The 22,575-nt window shown below is 44.0% G+C and overlaps 1 protein-coding gene across 3 annotated transcripts in view; it reads right to left on the reverse strand.

Moving 5' to 3' along the window:
- PRICKLE1 (prickle planar cell polarity protein 1) overlaps window positions 1-22,575 on the reverse strand; it is a 97,347-nt gene that overhangs the window by 11,722 nt on the left and 63,050 nt on the right. The window contains exons 1-2 of one of the 3 annotated variants that reach the window (XM_059726021.1): window positions 5,216-5,483; window positions 331-518 (exon numbers count right to left, since the gene is read on the reverse strand). In XM_059726021.1, the coding sequence (XP_059582004.1) occupies window positions 331-462 (132 nt within the window). In that variant the 5' untranslated portion in view covers window positions 463-518; window positions 5,216-5,483. Of the gene's footprint in view, window positions 1-330; window positions 519-5,215; window positions 5,484-22,575 lie in introns of those variants that run through there. The other 2 variants (XM_019492671.2, XM_059726022.1) reach the window with 2 other exon arrangements.

Consider the following 22,575-nt stretch of genomic DNA (forward strand, 5'->3'; position numbering starts at 1 on the left):
TACAATGCTACAAGATTTTAATGGTTTCTTTCTTTGCAATATTTAACAAAATTGCCTTATTCAAAGAAATGAGTTGAGTTTCTTGTTTCTTTAGACCTCGGGCAGCCCATATATTCATAGAAAAATCTTCACTACAAACCATTTTTACAGAATGTAGGCAACTCTTTCCTGTAACCAAAGAGTCTTAGCTTCCCTTAAGATAGGTCACTAGAAGCAAAACACAGAGGAGGAAAAAAAGCTTTCTTAAGTTCTATAAATATTATGAAACTGCACAAGATTTTCAGACAGCCCATAACACATGAAATTATGGCCATAAGTATCACCTCCTACCTGTTCTGGTCTAAGGCCTGGTGGAACCCAAGCATATTCTTCTAAGGCACAGCCAGAATCATCATCAGATGTTGAGCTTCGTTGACACCCAAAAGTAAGATTGTTTACTTTTGAGTCCATCTCCAATGGCATAATGTAGTGCAAAGAGAAGAGTTGGATATCTAGTTGCAGTTCATGCAGCAATGGTTCTAAAAAAGATTAGAAAAGTATGTTAACAAAACTGAACAGGAAAAGCCTGCTGACTATCTCCACATATGGAAGTGATGTTATGATAAATGAAGAGATTTGGATCTATCACACTATAAATTATGCACTGTATGCTGTGAGCTGTTTGAATGTCCCTCCCCCTCCAAAACACCCCCAACCTAGCATGTTTAGCAGCAAGAAATATATGCTTCCGTATTTTGCGCACACAGTTGTTGGTTTATTTTATATTTACATACCTAAGTAATAAAGAATTGCAATACATTAAGCAGACATTAAATACAAAAAAATGCTGCAAGTTCCTTATGAAGTCACTAGCAATTTGAGAGATGAGCAATCACAGGACAGAGTGCTTGCCCAGAATATAAAAATTTCCAGAAAAAGACTAACTGTACAAGCTTGGTTTGTAACCTAGTAGACAACGAAGCAAGTGACAGAAGTCTAACTCAGTGACACCCAAGGGGTGCACCACGGCACACTGATGTGCTGCAAGAGCTATGGAAGTGTGCCATGAAAAATAATACTTTATTTTTGTATTTAAAACATACAGCATTATATTTCCAAGCCAGAATTTGTAAGACTATTCACTCCACACAACATTCATAAATTGACATCACTCCACAAAGCAATCGTGGTGAAGACGTGGTGGTTTATACGTGTCTGCAGGCACTTCAGCATGGTAGGAAAAAAGAAAGTTGTGTGGGGTCTCTGTTGAGTGGAGAGAGTGGTGCCTTTGTTGTAAGCTGGTACAGTCAAGTGCTTCTGAATTAATTCAAGATAATTCCTCATCTCTACAAGATAAAATTAGCCAGTCCTTGCAATTGCTTCCAGTGAGTCTATGTGATTGGGTGTGCAATGCATTTGTTATGGAACCACCTGAAAACACTTCCCAGTTGTCATAGGAGAAAGAGCAGCTGGCTAAGATTCAGACTGCAACCCAGACTGAAATTTGTTGAGCTACCACTGGACAAAATCTGGATAATTATTGCCAAAGAATACCCAGCAATTGGGAGCAAGGCAATAAACATGCTGTTATTATTTTCAACAACATACTTATGTGAGCTCAGATACCCATCAGTAACAAACATCAAAAACAATAAACAAGAACAGCCTTTGTTAGTTGACGAGATGCAGTGTGTTTGTCAATGATTTGCCCTCAATTCGATTTTCTTTGTACTCAGCATCAAGCTCATATTTTGCACTGATATTGATGTTGTTAAATTAGAAACTAATTTATCCTTATAAAAATAAAGAGGTATATTATGTCGATATTCAGTCTTTGTGCTATATTTTGAAAACGGGCGCATGTGTGTATTCCTTCACAACTGACCTACGGATAGATCCAACTCTACTAATGCTAGTAGTGGGTATAGACCAGCCATAAAATATTTTGCCACATTGCTCAGAGTAGGTCTAAACAACACAGCAGTGTAAATATTTGTTTAAGTAATACTACATTTGTCTCACCATTGCAGATATCAGTGGAATTAAACCAGCGCTAAACCACTGAAGGAAGAACAGCTAAATTATCAAATTAGACAAGGACGGCCTTAAGCATAACATCCAACATGTCCATAATATTATACTGTTGTTGTTCCAGCATGATCTTTCTCATCATAAACCCATTCCTTAGAACTAGGTGTTGTAGGTGTGTTTGTGTGAATGGCCTCCAAGTTAAAAGAACAGCAATACATACCTTTCTACATGTTATGTACACCTTCTTAAAATATACATTTATATCAAACCATTTCTTTCCAAGACCCCCAAAAAGATTAATTACTTTACTACTACTACTACATTACTGAAAGTTTACTTTAAAATTTTTGCTTGGGAATTAAGTTCACATCTGGCTTGAAGATTTACACACTAATTTTAGCCCACTGCTAGCTAAAACAACTGTTATAAACTTTGAAAAATACTTTTTTATTAAAGATGCCAACAGACTATTATTACAGTGCATTATTACAGTACACTGTAATAAAGACTACTAACATCATAAAATAGTATTTCAAGTAAAACAAGCAGATTTGGCTGGCCGAGCCACCACCATAAGAAGCGCTTATTTTCACAAATCATGTCAGGTATTTTAAGACAGATCCTTAAATTTTACTCCAGTTGTTGAAGTGATAAAATTAGCAAACATGGTTAAATTACAGCTAAATTAAATTAGTTGTTGTTTTTTTTTAAAGGTAAGTGAAAGAAAGCCCTAAATTGGCCTTTTTGTGTTAACTGTTTCAAAGTAGCATGTGTGCCAGAAGTCGAATATATCCCAAACAACCAATACAGTTGACTTTACTTCACCCTTAACAAAAGTAAAGATGACCTCATTTCCTTTTCTCCTGTTCAGTTTGACCTTTAAAACTAATCATTTTAACACAGGTGCAAGTCATTTATGTTGGAAGTTTAAAAAAATAATCTTTTTAAATATTAGGTCCTGTCACATATGAAAGCTCATGTCTTTTTGAACCAGTTAGTCTCAAAGGTGTCACCCTGCTGTGCTTTCTTCCATTCTTTAGGGAATGGCATGATCTCTTTCGGTCAGGCTTATTAATTTAGCGTACATTGTTTATTGTCTCATATTACTATTCCTGGATCACGTGATAATGATCATCTATTGAACAAGTGACTTAAGTATGATCATTAGATAGAACTCATTAAACTCCATTTAGATTTCTAAAATTCACAGATAAGCATCTCAGCATATACCTTTAGTCCCCTAAAATATTTTTTGAACGCAGATACTAAGAAGATAACACACTTCAATTCCAAGGTACTTGTTTTCTCAGCATGTTAGTAGAAATAAAATCACCCACTAGCATCAGAGCAAAAAATCTCAATTTTAGACTCAAGACTTTTTTCTTATTCCCATAAAACAGCAGAATTGTAAAAGCCCATTGGGAGCTTACCAGTAAACAGAGCTCAGGCAGACACTAGCCACAGTCATAATAGTTCTATGATCCTAGCATTGAGGCTTAATATCTTGATCCCTACCATGAATTCAGGATGCATCCAAATAATTCTGAGCTGCTGGATGCATGCATCATATTTACTAATCTCCCGTAAAAGATCAAGTTACTTTGGAAGACAAATCAGGCATTAAATGTGCTGCTTTAGAATGCCCGTGTTTGGAACAAGATAGATTTAAAAAAAAGGAAGAGAGAGAGAGATGCTAATTATGTGAAACGTAACCTGAAATTCTCCTCATTTTGCTGCCTTATATACCTCAAGTATTTACAAACTCTTGTCTTTCAAACCTGAATTCAGCTATGACCCATAAAAAAGGAGTCACAAACTTTGGTAATGTTTTATTAAGCAATTAGTGTTGGACAGCAGCATGGAAGAGTAAACTCTTAAACTGTAATTTAACTTCCTTGGCTCTCCAGGTACATTTTAACACCACTTTCAGTAGTGGGCTGTTGACAGCCCTCGTCCCTCTGCATTACCTGTGGAAGGTTAGGGTGCTTTGGTATTGGTTCCCATAAATAAAATAGAATGCGCACATGCACGCGCACATGCACACTGGCCCCCATAAGAGGAAAAACTAAGTATTTCTGCTGTTCAGCATTGTTTTTTTCATCCCTCCAAACAATGTGGTACTGCACAGTTCCCCACATCTACTCTGCAGTGGTGAAGTTCAGCAACAAGCATATCTACCTTTTAAACCAATTCAACTGTTTCAATAATATAGCACTAGGGAAGAGCAACTCAACATTGGTGGCTCTTATACAATAACCAGATCCTTGGGGGCTCTGTACATAGCTACTCTGGCATGTAATCAATGTTCTGAAATTGATAAGCAGTTTTCTAAAACTGTAACAGATAGCGGTTTGTGGCAATTGCCAAGATCTGCTTAGTGCCCACTACTAATTCCTCTAGAAGGAGAAATGTCCTATTGGTATGGAAAACCTCAATACCTTTTCTTTTGGGCCATCCATGCATATCATCTTGAAATATGAATTAACCAGGAAGGAGAGAATGCCAGATAACCACAAACAAAATTCATATTTCAAGTACAACTATTTTTATCAAGCTCAAGCCAGTGGAACTGTTCCTGGTGGTGGCTCTAGGCTGTTTTTACCCATGCTTTGTGGACAAGACAATCCTATTCAGAAGAAACGAATTGCCTCCAGGAGGAAGGGAGTTTTTAGCAAGGCTGTTACAAATAAAGTGGAATTCTACTGTGTTAAATTGCTCCAATACCCTGAGTAAGAGTCCAGTATTATGCATACTGTTGATACTTCAGCACAGAATTTCTAATATTAGTCACCAGTCTGCCCCACACCCACCACTGGGGGGGGGGAGGAGGGGGCAGATGGAGGGGGAAGGTGGGATCTCCATGGAGACCGGCATGCTTGGCCTGGTGGATGTGATGGAGCTGCAGGAAACTACAGCCCTTGGTAACTTATGATTTTCAAGTGTGCCAAGGATATGTAAATGTACCATTTACATCTAAAGGGAGGTTAAGACTCTGGGGCAGTTATAAATTGGAGAGGCTAAAAGAAGAGAGCCCTATAATCATAGATAGGTAGGGTTGGAAGTGACCTCAGCAGATCATCTAGTCATTTGGTCCAACTCTCCTGCCCAAGGCAGGATTATTCCTTTCTAAACCATCCCTATTCTTAACAAATTTTGGGAACAACCTTCACACCAGGCATAATGCCTAAAAAAACCCCATACACACCTTATCTTGCAACTGGTAAAACAGCAGGATGATGAAGGTACTACCAATGTCTTGCCACTGAAAGGAAAGCAAGTAGGTCAGGGTGGGCAAAATACAGCCCATGCACTGGATCCAGTCCACCAAAGAATTTTATCCGGCGCGGTCCCTCAGCTCCTCTTGCACCAAGTGTGGCAGACAGTCCAGGCCATGGCTCATGTGCTGGTCCTATTACCTCCAGGTGTGCAGCAGGGCTAGGGCAGCTTGATAATGAATGCTTCCTGGCAGCCTCAGCTCTTGGCTGCTGCTGCTGCCACCACCCGTGTCGTCACTGCCACCAGACCTGGCCCCTACTGCCTGGGTACCCTAACATTTCCACCCCACACCCTCCAGCAGGGGCACCAGAAGGAATGGGAGCCCTGTCCTGCCCAGCCCCGTAGTCCTGGCCCCACTCCCCCATCCCACTCCAAACCATGCTCTTCACTTGGCTGTGGCCCCATCCTATCTGCCCAGCCAAGCGTGCCTTGCCTGCAGAGGTCCCAAACTAGTCTCCATAGAGACCCCACCTGCCCGCTCCATCCAGCACCCCTGGACCCTCTAGTAATCTACCGCTTTGAAAGTTTTGGTGAGCTGTTGTGGGCAGGAGAGGGTGGAGGGAGGTGGGTGCTGGCCAGGCCTGCAACAACTCACCAAAACTCCCTAAGTGGCCCCTCCAGCTGAAATAACAATCTACTTCAGGGGTGGGCAATTAAGCCACTTGAAGTCCAGCTCCATTTAACTTCTTTGCACTAGAATTTTTTAAAACAGGACGGTAGAACTCGTATCAAAGCAGCATTCTTCAGGCCTGGCACATCTAAAGGACACATGCAGGAATCCTTCCATAAAGGCAGGAAGCAAGGTGAAACTGGGAACAGCTAGGGGGTGGTGGGTTCAAGTGGTAATTTCCTAAACAAAATCAAATCAAAAGATTTTATAATGATTATTAAAGGCAATAGAATCACTGCAACCCACAAATCTCAAAGTACTATTTAAAAACTACTAGGTGCATTGGACTGAATGATTAAATTCCAGGTACCCCAAACCGAACTGCAATTGCTCAAAGGATATCACCATTTAAAAAAATAATAATTTGTGTAGACACTATATATAGACCCGAAATCAATTGCTTGTTGGTAGCAACATACAAACAACACACAAGCCAAGCTACGCGGGGAGTATTGTACAGCTTTGGCATGTAACTATTTTTGGTTTCCGAAAGCATCCATATTTGCAAATGCTATTTTAGCTAGTATCTGTTCAGAAATTTCTACTTTTCCCACCCATGTGTGTGCACCATCTTGAACTTTAAATCTACAACATAGGGATAAAAAGATTTTGCAGTTATAGCCATTCTTTAAAGTAATGTGCTTTGAAATAGTTATATCCTGCAAAGAACCCAGCAGCGTATAAAAAGCAGCTGAAAAAAAATATTTGTTTTAGGGGGGAAGAAGAAACTGGCTACATGACATCTACAGAATAAATCAAGTGTGTTTTAAAATCTACATGACTGATTCTGAAGTGTCAGCTCTGCTCAAGTACTACCTGCTAATAAAGCTTTACACTCTACAAAAAGAAATTTTACCAGTGGCTTGACAATTAACCATGTAATTGGATTAAAAAGCTGAACTTGATTTAAGTTAAACATACTATAGTTAAAATCTATTGTCCTCTGTGGTCACTAAATATGAACTAAGAGAGTCCATGTCCCTAATTACAGATCCAGTTACATACAAATATTGTCCTATACGAAGGCTATAAAGCTATTATACACTTGTAGGATCTACTGAAAAATTAATCCTTACAGTAAGATTTCCAGCCCATTGAATATATTCTCATTGGTCACCTCTGACCAGACAGTAGAGGTCATGATTTGCCAGCCCTGTTAGACAAACATTTCCTCATCCATCCCCTGCTGTTTAACTCTGGCCTGCAGGGCAAATTGTTTAACAACCTTTTTTGTTAAACTGCTTGTTAACAAGGCTGAAGGAACAGGAGATGCATATCGCACCTCCCTCCACTCCCAATGCAGCAAGGGACCAAAGCCTGAAGAGCAGGGAATGGCCATTTCAACTCAGATGACTCAGTCTCAAGAGAAAGGAGCACCCCTGGGCTACACAGGCTACCTTCTTTAGCTACTAAAGGAATCAGAACTCGTGGTAGAGGTGATATCTTTTATTAGACCAACTAAACATTTGCAAAAAAAGGTCAATTTGCAAGCTCTCAGGCACACACACCCTTCCAGATGCATAGGAGAATGCAATAAATTGCAATATATATATATATTAGTTGGTCTAATAAAAGATATCACCTCTGCCACGAGTCTTGATTCCTTTTGCCCATAGATCAACAGGCTACAAACTGGACCCCTGAAACATTCTTACTAAATAACTTAATCAGGTCCCCCCTGCAACTATGTAGCCACCCGCATCATAGCTGTATTTCCTCCTACCCCTCCAACCAACTACTTGTACTTGCTCTTAGCCCACAAGAGGCCGAGAGAGAAGCAATGCGCTACCAGCCGCGCGCAGATCACCAAAACCCTCTGGCTTGACTGCTGCCACCGAGAGCCACGCGCCAGATGTGGCCGCCTGGCCAAGATCCAGATCCAAATGCGCGAAACGGGCGCTCAGCGCCAGCACCCCACTCCAGCTCTTCAGATCTTAGCCCACATTTCCCTCACTAGGCCCCTTGCTCCCAGCCAGGCTTTGGCCCAGGGCAACCGAGTGGCATGCGTGCAGCGGGTCAGACGTACGTTCACGAACCACTTGTGTAAGGGCTGTCTGGACCGGGGGCTCCCTCTGCTTTGGGAAGACCGGCATGCCTGGGGAGCACCTGGGCTGGCTGTACTACTCAAAACCAGATGCAAAAGGCTTAAAAGACAGGCTCAAACAAGGCACCGGCGGATGCAAACCGGCCCCACACCCCTGCGCCTCCTCCTTGGCAAACAACCCGACTAGCGCCCGGCAGGTCCCTCGCCCCCAGCCCGGCGCCGCGCGGGCCGCCCGCCGGGCTCACCTGGGAAAGAAAGCAGCGCCGCCCGCGCCCGCGCCCGCGCCCGCCCTTACTTGGAGCCGGGCCGAGCACCTCCCCGGGCCTCTCCCGCCGCGCTCGGCCGGCAGCTCGCACTGGGACGGCGCTCGGCGCGGTTCCCGGCCCCTTGGCAAAGGTCATTAACATATGAATCCCCAAACAACTCGCTAAACCACCCACCTCCAGGCAGGCTCGGCCTGATGATGAGGAGGAGAGCTGTTAGGTCGGAGAGAGAGAGAGCAACAAGCAGGTGAAGGTCCCTGCTCAGTCCGGAAGGGAAGGGAGTGTCACATCCTTGGGCCGTGATAAGGGTCCAGGCAGCTTCTTGAGTTACGATTATGCAACCACTCGCACCGCACATTTAGTACCCCCCAGAAAGAGGTCTCTGCACTAAAATGGGGATGTCAAATACAGGCCTAGGAAGTTTTCAGCAAGAAGTGGCAAAGCCCTGTGTCCAGTGCTCAGTGGAGAGTTGGAGCATCAGTCAGTGTTTGCATGTATTTTGGGGACACGGCCAAGAAACCTGTCTCCGTCCAAACCCAGACATGATAGCCGCGGCAGCGTGCCTGTGAAAGATCATTTGCAAATGCCCTGCATGAAAAAGGTTTGTTGGTAAGTAGTACTCGGCACCGCTAGGAGTAGCAAGAGCCACCTGAAGGCTGCATTTATAAAATGCTGCTGGACAAACAGCTGCCAGCCACAATGCAGGGTGGCATATATTATTTTATATAAAGGTTACCTGAGAAGAATTTCTCTTTCAGGACACAGTAAGGGAGCTCTGTGTTGCACATATGTTTCTGCACACAAGTGAACAATGGCTTCTATTGTGAGTTAAAAAAGGCAAACGAGAAAATATACACAAACATGTTGCTGTAAATAGTTGGGTAAAATGAATAGCTTGGTGGTAAAACTCTGAGCTGTGGCTTGCACTTGCTTTGTCTGGTGCCAAGGAACACAGACAAGGAAAAATAATGTTAGCGTTTACTGGAGTGCAGAGATACCAAAGGCTTAGGGCTCTAGTGTAAAGTCCATGTAGGCTTAGTACTGGTCAGACAATAGTATTTGTAATTCAGACATGCTTGGCTAGCAGCCAGGGTTGATTCCATCTTTGACAATAAACTTTCAGAAAGGGAGGGACCATGGACATAGCTGTCGCTTTTACTTCCTCTGCATTTTTAAAAAGGTGTAGTCTGTCTCCCAGCTTTGAAATGAAAAAAAGCTCCAAAAGCCAGTTTGTTTGGCTTCAAAGGCTGCCAGGCAGTTTCCTCTACAGAACTGTGAATTTAACCGTGAACACGTAGGTCATATTTCCTTTTTCCTATTCCTAACTGTTCTTTGCTTCCCTTGGGAAGTCATTATCAAAAGATAATTTATTAGGACTGTATCTCTGGATCAAAGGCGTGAATGCCTCTTGTTTTGAATGAAACTAGGTAGCATTTTTGTTGAGATGCCTGCTGTTGGGCAGGTCACAAAATTAATCAGGCACACATTCCCTTCTCTTAGGCCTTGGCAGCGATGCATATTCTTCAGCAGTAAATTCTTATTTCACGTTTAGACACTTAAATCTCACAAAAATCATTTCTTGAACTAAAAGGGCCAACATGCTGTCTAATTACCCAAGGCTGGGAGCTTGTCCAGTTGTATATACAGATTGAAAATAGCTGTACAGGGTATATGGAAGTGTCAACTGTTGTAAAACATTCACAGTTACTTGTAGGGTACTCTTACATTTTGACAGCATTATCAACTTTACAGCCCATTGTGTGTAAGATAGTGATGAAGCAGTTTGCAGACAGTTAACGCTTCCTACACAAATTAAATTTGAATGAGACAGACTTTATCCACAGGGTGCTACGAGGAGTCAGTCTGGTCTGAAAGGCATTGTTATTGTCAAGGGCGAACTTATTCAGAGAAGGAAAGGCATGAGCCAGAACTGGGCCCCTCAAGAGCTGCCTTTTGTTTCAGTCAGGTAGACTATTTAACTGTCCACCCCAAAAGCAAAACTGGGTTTAGCCATCTGCATCCATTTTTCTTATATTCAACCATTATCCATCTCACGGAAGACTAAAAAAATAACACATCTACTTAAAATCATCAAGAAAATGGTGTATAGCTAACAATTCCAAAATAAATGCATTGGTGAAATTTCTTTCTACCCAGACCTGGCTAAATTGCATATCTACTTGCTTTAGCATTCTGGGTAGAAAGAAGCTGCAAGTTTTTGCATTAAGTTAGTTAAGCTAAGCTGTATTTGACTGGCTGGATAATATGACAAGTCAACATTTGTAATCATGAATTCTAAAGTGAGTATATACAATGTGAGTATATACAATCAGGGAATAAAACCTAATTGCAATAAGGCAGAAAGGGGGGGGGGGGACTACTTTTCCCTTTTGAGAACAGAATGGGATAATTGATTAATATTTGTCAAGCAGGGATCAAGTGTCAGGGACAGAAGAATGGACCAGTGATCTGATCCAATGTGACACATTCACAAACAATTCAAGAAATAGCTGATTTGTAATATTTGATCTCCATTATAAGTCAGCATTTGATTTATCAGACACAATACATTTTTAAATTTCCATTTGGAGAGGTTCTACTTGAACTCTAAGGGACAAACTAACTTGATTCATCCACAATATAAATCTTACCCTACCCTAAACACAAAAGGAAGAACATAGTGCCTTGCAGGTACAGTGATCCATCTCTAGTCATCTGATTCGTAGACATCAGACTGCAAGTACATTGGGTATGTGGGGCTAGCATTTAAAATGCTATCTGGTAACCACTCAAATCTGGCAGAATAGGAGCTGTTCTGCTCTCTCATTCTTCTACCTCTGCTGCTCTGTCATTCATCCAAACTTGTTCTGTATGGATGGAGTTTTGCATCTCCCAGGAAGCCTTGAAAATAAAGAAGGTTTTATGCAGGGATGTGCAAGTATGCAAAAAGCTATGAAACTGGGGAACCAGGGTTATGCTAATACCTCCACACCCTGCCCCCAACATAAATAAACTTATCTTGAAATCAAGCCATCATCAACATAATTGCTTTATATCATCTTGACACTAACTATTAAAAATGGACAATAATTAAAACTTAAGTCAGAACCTGGCATGTAGTGTGGTGTGAGCTAGGGATTTTGTCTGGACCTTGTAAAATTATTGCAGCTTTTGTCATTTTCAATGTCTCTGTTCTATTTGTTGGACTGAATAGTCTCCATCTGGTGGCCAAGTGAACATCTGCCAATTCCATTCATCATTAATCAAAAACTGAAATATCAGGAACAATATATTTATTCTTTATTTCTGCTCATAAATCTATGTTGTTGAATTTAACACCAAAAAAAAAAAATGCATGTCATCTTGCCTATTCCTTTTTTCTTGGAAAACTGGAAACCTAGAGAGTTTGCCTAATGTTACTAGCTCTGGCAGGACTCTCAGACTTGTTTTTGTGCAGAATGTTTCTGTAGTGTAATACCCCAAATGAGATTCAGAACTCATTGTGCAAGTGTTACACAATCCCCAGCACCAAATTAGCAAAATCTGGTAACCTATAGTACACTAAAGTTAGCAAAAAGTTTCAGTCACCTCACCAAGTTTTGAATCTGGCCTCAATCCTGTAAATTCTAAATACAAGTTTATGCTTTAGGAGGCAAACTGGTTTACTAGACTAGACTCCCAGTTTGGAGCCTATAATTCTGTGTTCTCTTCCCACTTAAGCCAATTATGTTGGCACTTCTAGCTAAGGCCAGAAGGGACCACTGTGAGCATTGAGTCTGACCTGTTCAACAACATAGCCCACGGGGCTTCCATTTAAACTACAGCATATCCTTTTAGAAAAGCTACTTCAACTTAAAAATTGCCAGCTGTGGAAAATCCACCACAATACTTGGTAAATTGTTCCAGTGATTAATCGTTCATTGTTAAAATGTATGCCTCATTCTAAACTAAAGCTATTTAGTTTAGCTTCCAGCCAGTGGCTCTTATTATGCCTTCGTCTACAAGATTGATAATGAGTTCTTCAAAGTTTTGGTCCCCAGGTAGGTTCTTACAGATTATGATCCAGTGGCCCCTTAACCTTACTTTTGATAAGCTAAATAGACTGAGTGCCTGCCAACAAAACATACATGCTACTATGATTTTCCACAATCAAACTACTACAAGGAAAGTATTTACACTATTTATCACAGTCAAGCTTCTTAGGCTTAAGATATAAGTTACTCCAAACATAATGTTGGCTCTTTAAAGGTCCTTGAAAGGTCCCGATTAAAGCTGAGTAAAGCTAATTCTTCAAACAAATGGATGGCTCAGGGGATTTGTAGTGGGGTAAGAGACTTTTCAGAGCATAAAGTCAGACTGGGTATCAACCTGAATTTACTACTGCCCATGTGATGGTTGTGCTGCAGCCTGTCCGATGTTAGTTAAGGGTGTCAGTTCAGTTTCATGGTAACACTAGTAATTGCTACCCTTGTTGGCAGTCACAGAAGAGAGACCAAGGGTTGAATAAGAGCAGAGAATGAATTAACCTCTCACCCTTCAATCGTATAGGGTGAACATAGCGTGATAACATATTAGGTAGTGTTCAAGTTTGCCTGGTTCTTTGGATTAAGAGAAAATAACGCTCTCCAAGACTGAGCTTACTACTTCCCACTACATTAACTCCAACACTTCTGAAGTAAGTGATACAAAATCTAATTTCCCTTCTCCTCCACTTTGTTTAGGGCATAACTATACAAGCTGGAAATGTACATTAGGGTGAAAGCTATTTAAGCATCTAATAGTTTAAATATCCGACAATGCTGCCAGAGAAGTCCATAGCAAATGTTATCAAAATCAATAAAAGCAAGACAGGCTTGCATATTATGAATTGAATAGTTTTCTCTTACATTTCTTCACACACACACACCCACCCACCTTGTAATTTCTCATTATATGAAAACATGAATGAAGCAGGAATTTAATACTGCCAGAGGTTATTCACAAATCAAGTCTGGAGCCTAAGGAAGAAAACAACATTTAGTCCGAGTATAATCTGGTCCATGGATTACGCAATACATCCTAGAGCTGCCTCCACAAGCATCACTTCCTGCTGGTCTTTCCCTTCCATGGGAATATGTCGCACTTCCAAGAGTCACTTCTTCTGAAAAGTTTTACTGAAGACTATTTTACGAAGACATCTATAGTTTGCCTAATCTGTTTAAGGATTTCATCAACACAGTCATTAATGTGCCGTAATTACGGTGCATAGTTTAGTACCTGTAATTACGGGTACTAACTTCATGCACTGTAACCAGCACTACAGCACATTAGCACAGACAGTTTTTATGTGATGCTAATGTGCAGATTAATTCTACTGCGCATTAGCATGGTTTTTGCCAGCCGCGCTAATGCAAAGTAGAATTAGTCTATTGCGATGTTACTGTCTCATGCAGATGCACCTACTATGCACCTTTTTGCATCCTTAAATACCTAAATACCTTTGTAAACCAGGCCTTTTTTAAACCGGCGCTTACATTGGCTGCAAGAGTAAATACAAGTACAACTGCCTCCCATTGCCTCACAGCTGGGAGGTGGCGATGGAGAAGTGCTAGTGCAGATTGGGCACGAGCAAATTTTACCACTGTATCTTTAGACAGCTGGCTGTCTGTCTATACCAAGGGTGTCCAATCTGTGGTACATATGCCATTGGCAGCCTGTGTGTGTGGTAAACGGCAGGCCAGGGTGGGAACAGCTCTCCCCAAGACAAAATGTAAGGTGTTTGTTGTGGGAGACTCCCTCCTGAGGGGGACTGAGGGGCCAATCTGCCACCCCGACCCCTTAGCCCGGCAAGTCTGCTGCTTCCCAGGGGCCCGCATCCGGGACATTACGGAGAGGATCCCAAAGCTCCTCAAACCCACGGACCACTATCCCATGCTCCTTATTCATGTGGGCACCAATGACACTGCTTGGAGCACTCCCAGCCAGGTCATGAGGCACTACAGGGATTTGGGAGCGGGGCTAAGGGTCTGTGGGCACAGGTGGTGTTCTTGTCGATCCTCCCAGTCTCAGGCTATGGGCTGAGAAGGGACAGGAGGATCTATGTGGTCAACCAAAGACTGCAGCGCTGGTGCCGTCAGGAAAGCTTTGGCTTTCATGACCACAGCCCGCTCTTTGGCGAGAGAGGCAGCGAGCTGCTGGGAAGAGATGGCCTCCACCTCTCTCCCCTGGGGAGGAGGCTCTTCTCAGCCAGACTGGCTGACCTACTCCACTGGGCTTTAAACTAAGCCCGTTGGGGGACGGAGGGACTACCGCCACTGCTGGCCCGCTGAGCAATCCTTGCAAAGCCAGCGCATCACGGCACTTCAGGGAGCCCACCCCTGCCCCAGCCCTGGTAAAATCTGTGGGCAAGGAAGGAGCCCCCCAGGGGGCACTTGCCTGCCTGTACACTAATGCCAGGAGCTTGGGGAATAAGCAGGAGGAGCTCATCCTCCTGCTCAGTGCAAACAATTACGATATCATAGGGATAACGGAGACCTGGTGGGACTCCACCCATGACTGGACCATGGGTATAGATGGCTATACCCTGTACAGGAGGGATCGTGTAGAGAAAAGGGGCGGGGGTGTAGCTATGTTAAGGAAAGCTACACGTCCCTGCAAGCCGATATTGGCGACCAGGGTGGACGGCTAGAGACCCTCTGGGTTAAAATCCGTGCAGAACACGGCACAGGGGACACAATGGTGGGAGTCTACTACAGACCTCCCACCCAAAGTCCTGAGCTTGACCAGGAGTTTGCCCGGGAACTGGCTGAGGCAGCTTGCTCCAGGACCATGGTTGTCATGGGCGACTTCAATTACCCGGACATCTCGTGGGAGGATCGCTCAGCAAAATTTGAGCAGTTGCAGAGCTTCCTCTCGTGCGTGGATGACCTCTACCTGACTCAAGAAGTCTATGGGCCAACGAGAGGCAAAGCGCTGCTCGACCTGGTACTGGCTACTGGGGATGACCTAGTCGGCAACCTAGTGATAGATGGGAAGCTGGGTGACAGCGACCACGAGCTGATCACTTTCACCATCCGCCGAAAAACTGGCAAGTCGGTCAGCAACACGCAAGTCCTTGACTTCAGGAAAGCTGACTTTGACAAGCTCAGGAGGCTTGTCAGTGAGGCCCTAAGGGACCGTGACCACAGGGAGAGGGGAGTTCAAGAAGAGTGGTTGCTCCTCAAGGGAGTGATCCTCCATGCACAAATTAAGTCTATTCCATCTCAGAGGAAAGGCAGCAAGAGGGCACAGCAGCCCCCCTGGCTCTCCAGGGACCTAGCAGACCTCCTGAGGCTAAAAAGAAAGGCCTACAAAGGATGGAGGATGGGAGTCACCTCCAAGGAGGATTATTCTGCACTGGTCCAGTCCTGTAGGGAGCAGACCAGGAAAGCCAAGGCTGCAACTGAACTCCAGCTAGCTTTGAGCATCAAGGACAATAAAAAGTCCTTTTTCAGATACGTGGGGAGCCGGAGGAAAAGCAGGGGCAACGTTGGACCCCTGCTGAACCAGATGGGGCAACTGACAACTGACGCCCAGGAAAAAGCCAACCTATTAAATAGGTACTTTGCGTCAGTCTTTCATCAGCCCCATGGGACGCCCATGCCCGCTACAGGGCTGGGAAGTCCGGGTGAGGGTGATCCCCTGCCCTCCATTAATGCTGACTTTGTGAAGGAACATCTTGAGAAGCTGGATACCTTCAAGTCAGCCGGCCCTGACAATCTTCACCCCAGGGTACTCAAGGAGCTGGCGAGCATCATAGCCCAGCTTCTAGCGCGGATCTTTGAAAACTCTTGGTGCTCTGGTGTAGTGCCCGAAGACTGGAAGAAGGCCAATGTGGTGCCTATCTTCAAGAAAGGGAGGAAAGTGGATCCGGCTAACTATAGGCCCATCAGCCTGACTTCTATCCCGGGGAAGATCTAAGAAAAGTTTATGAAAGAGGCCATCCTTAATGGACTGGCCGACGCCAACATCTTAAGGGATAGCCAGCATGGGTTTGTTGCGGGTAGGTCTTGCCTGACCAATCTCATTTCCTTCTACGACCAGGTGACCTATCACCTGGACAAGGGAGAAGAGATTGATGTCATATCTTGACTTCAAAAAAAGCCTTCGATCTGGTGTCCCATGATTGCCTCTTGGAGAAACTGGCCAATTGTCGCCTTGGGTCCTCCACGATCCACTGGCTGGAAAATTGGCTCCGGGGTCGGACCCAGAGGGTAGTAATTGATGGAAGTCACTCATCATGGTGCCCTGTGACCAGTGGGGTCCCCCAAGGCTCTGTCCTTGGACCCATACTGTTCAACATCTTCATTAATGATGTGGACACTGGAGTCAGAAGCGGACTGGCCAAGTTCGCCGATGACACCAAACTTTGGGGCAAAGCATCCACACCAGAAGACAGGCGGGTGATCCAGGCTGACCTGGACAGGCTCAGCAAGTGGGCGGACGAGAATCTGATGGTGTTCAACGCCGATAAATGCAAGGTTCTCCACCTTGGGGAAAAAAAACCCGCAGCATCCTTATAGGCTCGGCAGTGCTATGTTGGCTAGCACTATGGAAGAAAGAGACTTGGGGGTTATCATTGACCACAAGATGAACATGAACCTGCACTGCGATGCGGCGGCTAGTAAAGTGACCAAAACACTGGCTTGCATCCATAGATGCTTCTCAAGCAAATCCCGGGACGTCATTCTCCCCCTGTACTCAGCCTTAGTGAGGCCGCAGCTGGAGTACTGCGTCCAGTTTTGGGCTCTACAATTCAAAAAGGATTTGGAGAAGCTTGAGAGAGTCCAGAGAAGAGCCACGCGCATGATCAGAGGTCAGGGAAGCAGACCCTACGATGACAGGCTGAGAGCCCTGGGGCTCTTTAGCCTGGAAAAGCGCAGGCTCAGGGGTGATCTGATGGCCACCTACAAGTTTATCAGGGGTGGCCACCAGTATCTGGGGGAACGTTTGTTCACCAGAGCGCCCCAAGGGATGACGAGGTCGAATGGTCACAAACTACTTCAAGATCGTTTCAGGCTGGACATAAGGAAGAATTTCTTTACTGTCCGAGCCCCCAAGGTCTGGAACAGCCTGCCACCGGAGGTGGTTCAAGCACCTTCATTGAACACCTTCAAGATGAAACTGGATGCTTATCTTGCTGGGATCCTATGACCCCAGCTGACTTCCTGCACTTTGGGCAGGGGGCTGGACTCAATGATCTTCTGAGGTCCCTTCCAGCCCTAATGTCTATGAAATCTATGAAACAGGCAGGCACAACAGCAAATAGGGCATGGAGCAGAAAGCAGAACAGATTGGCACTCAGGAACCGTATGCACATGAGCAGGGGTGTGCGTTCGCAGCAGCACAAGTAGCAGCAGCACAAATTTGTGCTGCCGCTTTGTGCTGCAGTGCACGTCCCCACCCATGTGGTTTGCAGAGGGAGCCGCTGCTCCCTGTACTGCATGGAGGCCTGGCTGGGGCACAGGGTGCCTCAGCGCAGGATTAGCTGGCAGGCAGCCCCCATGCTGAAGCACCCTGTGCCCCAGCCAACTGGAGAGTGGCACGGGGAGATGGGGGAGCAGGGAGGCCAGGGCTGCCTGGTACCCTGTCTCCACACATTTCAGAGCTCCCATGCTAAGGCATCCTGTGCCCCAGCCAGCCTCCCTGGCTGGCTGGGGTGCAGCATGCTTCGAGACATGGGAGCAGGCAGTCCTGGGTTGGCTGCTCCTCTGTCTCTGCCTGCCTTAGTGCGGGGGCTCCATGTCACTCAGTGCAGAGCCACCACACTGAGGCATGCAGAGACAGGAGAGCAGCCAACCCAGGGCTGCCTGCTCCCCTGTCTCAAGGCACACTGCATCCCAGTGCAGGGGTTCCACAGTGCACAGGTGCACCTTCCCCCACCACCGACAATGCTGGAGGTGTCTGCGGGAGCTCCCTGCTGGAGGTGTCTGCGGGTGTCTCAATGTGTTGCGGAGGAGCTGGTTGGGGCACAAGTGTCCTATAGTGTGAGGGCTGACTATTGGCTAGCCCCGCACTGTAGCACCCTACTGCCCCAGCCAGCCCTGGTCACCATCTACACACATATTTCAGTGCACTAACTCCACCATAGGACAATACTTGTCCTGGGCAGTACTATCCTACAGCGGAGTTAATTAACTGTGCCCTAATAGGGATGCATGGGTAGACGGTAATGCTTTACTGTGGAGCTAATTAGTCAATTCCACAGTAAAGCACATTTGTAGATGCACCCAGGGAAGATGAGGGGCTAAATTGTGGCATGCCTGCCAGGAAGGGTGGACACTACTGGTCTACACTATAACTTCCCTTTACCTCCAACAGCAAATCTGGATAAGTTCTAGACCACTTGTGTGAAAAGTGTTGAAAATTTCTACTATGGATGTATCCTAAAAAAAAAGTCTTATTTTTCACAGTCTGCATATCTATCATGTCACTCATCCAGAGTGACACATATTTGCCTCTACTATGACCCACATTTGTACCAAATAACAGGTTTTTCAAACACAGCTACCACGGAGATGTAGCAACATTTACCCCACCATTCTTCCTCCCAGGCAATAAAGGTTACTACTTTCCTTTCTGGCAAGCCACTTGCTCCGTTTTCCCTTCTTCCGCAGCTTTATGGAAGGCAAGACCTCACTGAAGTTTACTCTACTTGTTCCAAATCCTTTCCAACTGAGCTGCAGCACATCCACACTTCAGAGTTCCAGAGTTATAAGAAATACATTCAGAGAAAAAGGACAGACATTAATTAGATCACTGAGGGAAGAGCAAGAAGGGCAAGTTGGAAAGGGCTAGCAAGCTGATGGGCAAACAATGGTGAAAAGAACACAGATAGAAAAGAGACTGGAATTCAGAAAGAAAACACAAACAACATGCAGAGACAAATAGGGTAAACCGGTTTTGGGCTAATAGCACTATATCAAGTCACTCAGATGCCAGACTCCATTACCTTTTAAAGCAGAGGTTCCCAACCCCCAGGCTGCAGCTCCATACCGGGCCACGAAGGATTGGCTACCGGTCCGTTGGAGGGTTGGTTGTTGGACCGGAAGTTTGGAAGTGACCAGCATACTGTGGACTGGCATCAACCCTTTCTGATACCGAGTATAAAAAAAGGTTGGCTGCTGGTCAGCAGTATGCCAGTCACTTCTGGTCTGCAGTCACTTCCAGTCCACAGTCTAAAAAAGTTGGGAACCACTATTATAAAGCACACACACACACTTTATCCCAGAATTTATCACTATGAGGATAATACTGCCATAACCCAAAAAAGATTGCTGGTTGTACCCAGAATCCTGGGACATTTAATTAGCTATCATCTATCAGATAAGCAATATCAGAAAAAGCTCACTCATGTATTGTATTCATCTCCATAAAACTATCACTTCTAGAACTATTGAGAATGGGGCAGTTCTGCATCCGTTCAGGAAAACAAATGCAAGAATTCTGTCCCATACAGTTTCTTTAAATTTGAAATCTGTTATAGTTAGCATAGCTTCAAGTGAAGACTAGATGGTCCTCAATCTTGTATTTGAAGTACAGGTATAAATTATTCCAATCTAAAAAGCTGTTTTAGAAGCTTTATTTTCTTCCTTTCCCTTTCTGCATAGATAGTATAGTACTGATGCAGCTCTGAGACCATGATTCTGATTTGAGTAAGCAGAGAGACAATTTAAAGGCTACATTAAATGATACGCAGCCATTTTAAGTGATCTATCTGGGATCTGCTCCTCAGCTGACAGGCATACTACAGAACCTACTTTACTTTTAGATCCACACCCATGATAACTGAATGAACATGCTATTATTCAAGCCTTGCTCATGGTACAACTGTAACCACAACTATTTTCCTAGTTCTAAAGCAGTTTTTCCTGTGATATAAATGTGATGCCTACCATATCCATTCACACAGTTAAAACATCTCTTCTAATTTGCAGTCTGTGGAAGATACACAAAGCACATTGTAATATGTGCCTACAATGCTTTGCTAGTGGCACTATCGAATCATTGCCTATTTTTCATTTCCATGCCAAAAGAAAAATGTTTGTGTAACATGAAAAGGATGTGGAGAGACCAATACTAAACACCCTGCTTTTGCCTCTCAGTATTTAAATCACATATTTATATAAATATAGTGTGTCGATATTCAAAATAAAAATTTGGGTGCTCATACAAGGAGGCTGCACGGATTTTAAATGAAGTCAAATTTATAAACCAATTTTAATCAAGTACATACAATTTCTTGTGTAAGTAATGCTTCAATTACAAATCATGCATTGGAAAAGGGTCATGGAACTCTACAATGTTAGTTTATTTGTCAGAAACACATACTTTAAAGTGTATATAAAGTGAACCAAGAGACACGTAGATACATGAGAGAACAGCTTAGGACAAAATTGTTAATTCATTTTACTATATTCACCTCACATGCCATCCTGGAAGCAGACAGTGATGTAATGCTGACATTAATAAAGCTTGTCAGAGTTCTGCTGTTCTACACGGATAAGAAGAGATACATTATACTATGTTAACTCTTTTTACTATAGCAGTAACAGATACCAATAGATTTACGACCTGTCAAGATCCAGTGCTGGGCAACTCTACCAAAATGCATCGTGCACACAAATTTCAATCTTTTGCATAGAAAGAGCAATTGTTGAGCGACTATTAGTCTCCCATGCATTATAGTTACATAAGCCTGAAGACAGTCCACTCACTTCCTAGTGAACAACAAAAGTTTCTCTCAAAGACAGACATTATTTCCACCTCAATAGAGGTTCACTACCCTCCTATTTGGTAGACTTGTTTACATGACTGGACAGGCCATGTTGTCTGTCAAGGCCATTTTTGTAGCTCTCTCAGCTTTCAAAGGTTTTCTTTTCCTTATATTCAGAAGCATGCCAAATGCCATACTGGAACAGAATGAAATCCCATTTCTAAAAATTTATGTTGCAGACCAACTTTATTAAGGAGTCTTGGGGGGGTTTTGCACAGAGATTTTTATTAAAAATTAAAATATAATTAAAAAATGTGGCTAGGTTTAGACTGTTTTGTCAAATGCAACTGAGATGTAATCCTGAAAAGTAGCAGTGGGAGAAAGCTCTCTTCCTTGGTTACAACATCTACTAAAATCCATTATTCGTGTTATACCAGCACCCTGCTGCAAAACAGTTACCTGCAGTCCCAACAACATGGGAAAATACCTTGATTTTGAGGTGGAGATTATTTAAAGTAAAAGAAAAGAGCCACCATCTTTGTAATAGGCATTAAAAGGCTTTGTTTCAAAAAACAAAAAAGCCCTATTGTTTTTTAAGGTAGCATTGGAGTGTTGTAGTTTGATGGCCCAGGAAATGTGGAAAAAGGTTTCTTAGCAGTATCTTTTATTGGACCAACTTCATTGGTGGGAGAAATATTACATAAAGTGCAAGGAACTTGTCTAACATTTCTCCCAACTACTCAGTGGGCGTGTCTACACATGCCCCCAAGGCGCAGTTGTTCCTGCACTGTCCCAATGGCACATGGTTATTTTTAGCAGCTATATCACTGTAGCAGTGCGCTATAATGAGGTAGCATGTCGCTATGGCAACATAACATCAGCATCACAGTTTGTGCCTGCCGACACTATGTCGCTGTAGTGACGAGCTATGTCACCATAGTAGATGTGGAGATGTGCCCAGTTGCTCCAAAAAAACTTAACATTCAAAACTTTGCTTCTTGCAGTTTTTTTGTGTGCGGGCCAGGAGCGATCCGGGCCCTTTTTCGCGCCACACGGGCTGTGGCCAGCAGCCCAGGCACTCTGGGTCGGAGAAAGCAGGTGACATGCTAGAATTAGGCACGGACTCGTAATGGTTGATTCAAGATTGTTTACTTACACCGAAGATGGTCGCAGTGTAGGCTGGACAGTTTCCCAGGCAAAACTCTGCTTAAATCCTCATTTGAGGACTCAGACAGTATTCGGATCGCTCCCACGGAGTTGTTGAGGCTCCGTGGATCCTTTTGCGTGCAGGGAAGAGGGATACGTCAAGGATTGCGCTCGGTGACGGGGACAGGCTAGAGGCTGATCAGACCCCTGTTGCCTTCTTTGAATACGCTGGGTCCAATAGACTCCACAGCACTTAGAGATCTTCACAAGACGTGAAGTTCTCTTCCTCCTGATAGTCGTGGAGTCCTCCAACTTGGGCGGAAACCACTCAAGCCTCTCATATGGCTAGCAAGCCAATCGCTAGCCGCCACGTGTGAATAATTTAACGCAAGCCAATAATGGGGCTCGAATTAGAATACAAATGGCAGGAACT

Source organism: Alligator mississippiensis, chromosome 4 (genome assembly GCF_030867095.1).
Source record: "Alligator mississippiensis isolate rAllMis1 chromosome 4, rAllMis1, whole genome shotgun sequence".
Lineage (NCBI taxonomy): Eukaryota > Metazoa > Chordata > Crocodylia > Alligatoridae > Alligator > Alligator mississippiensis.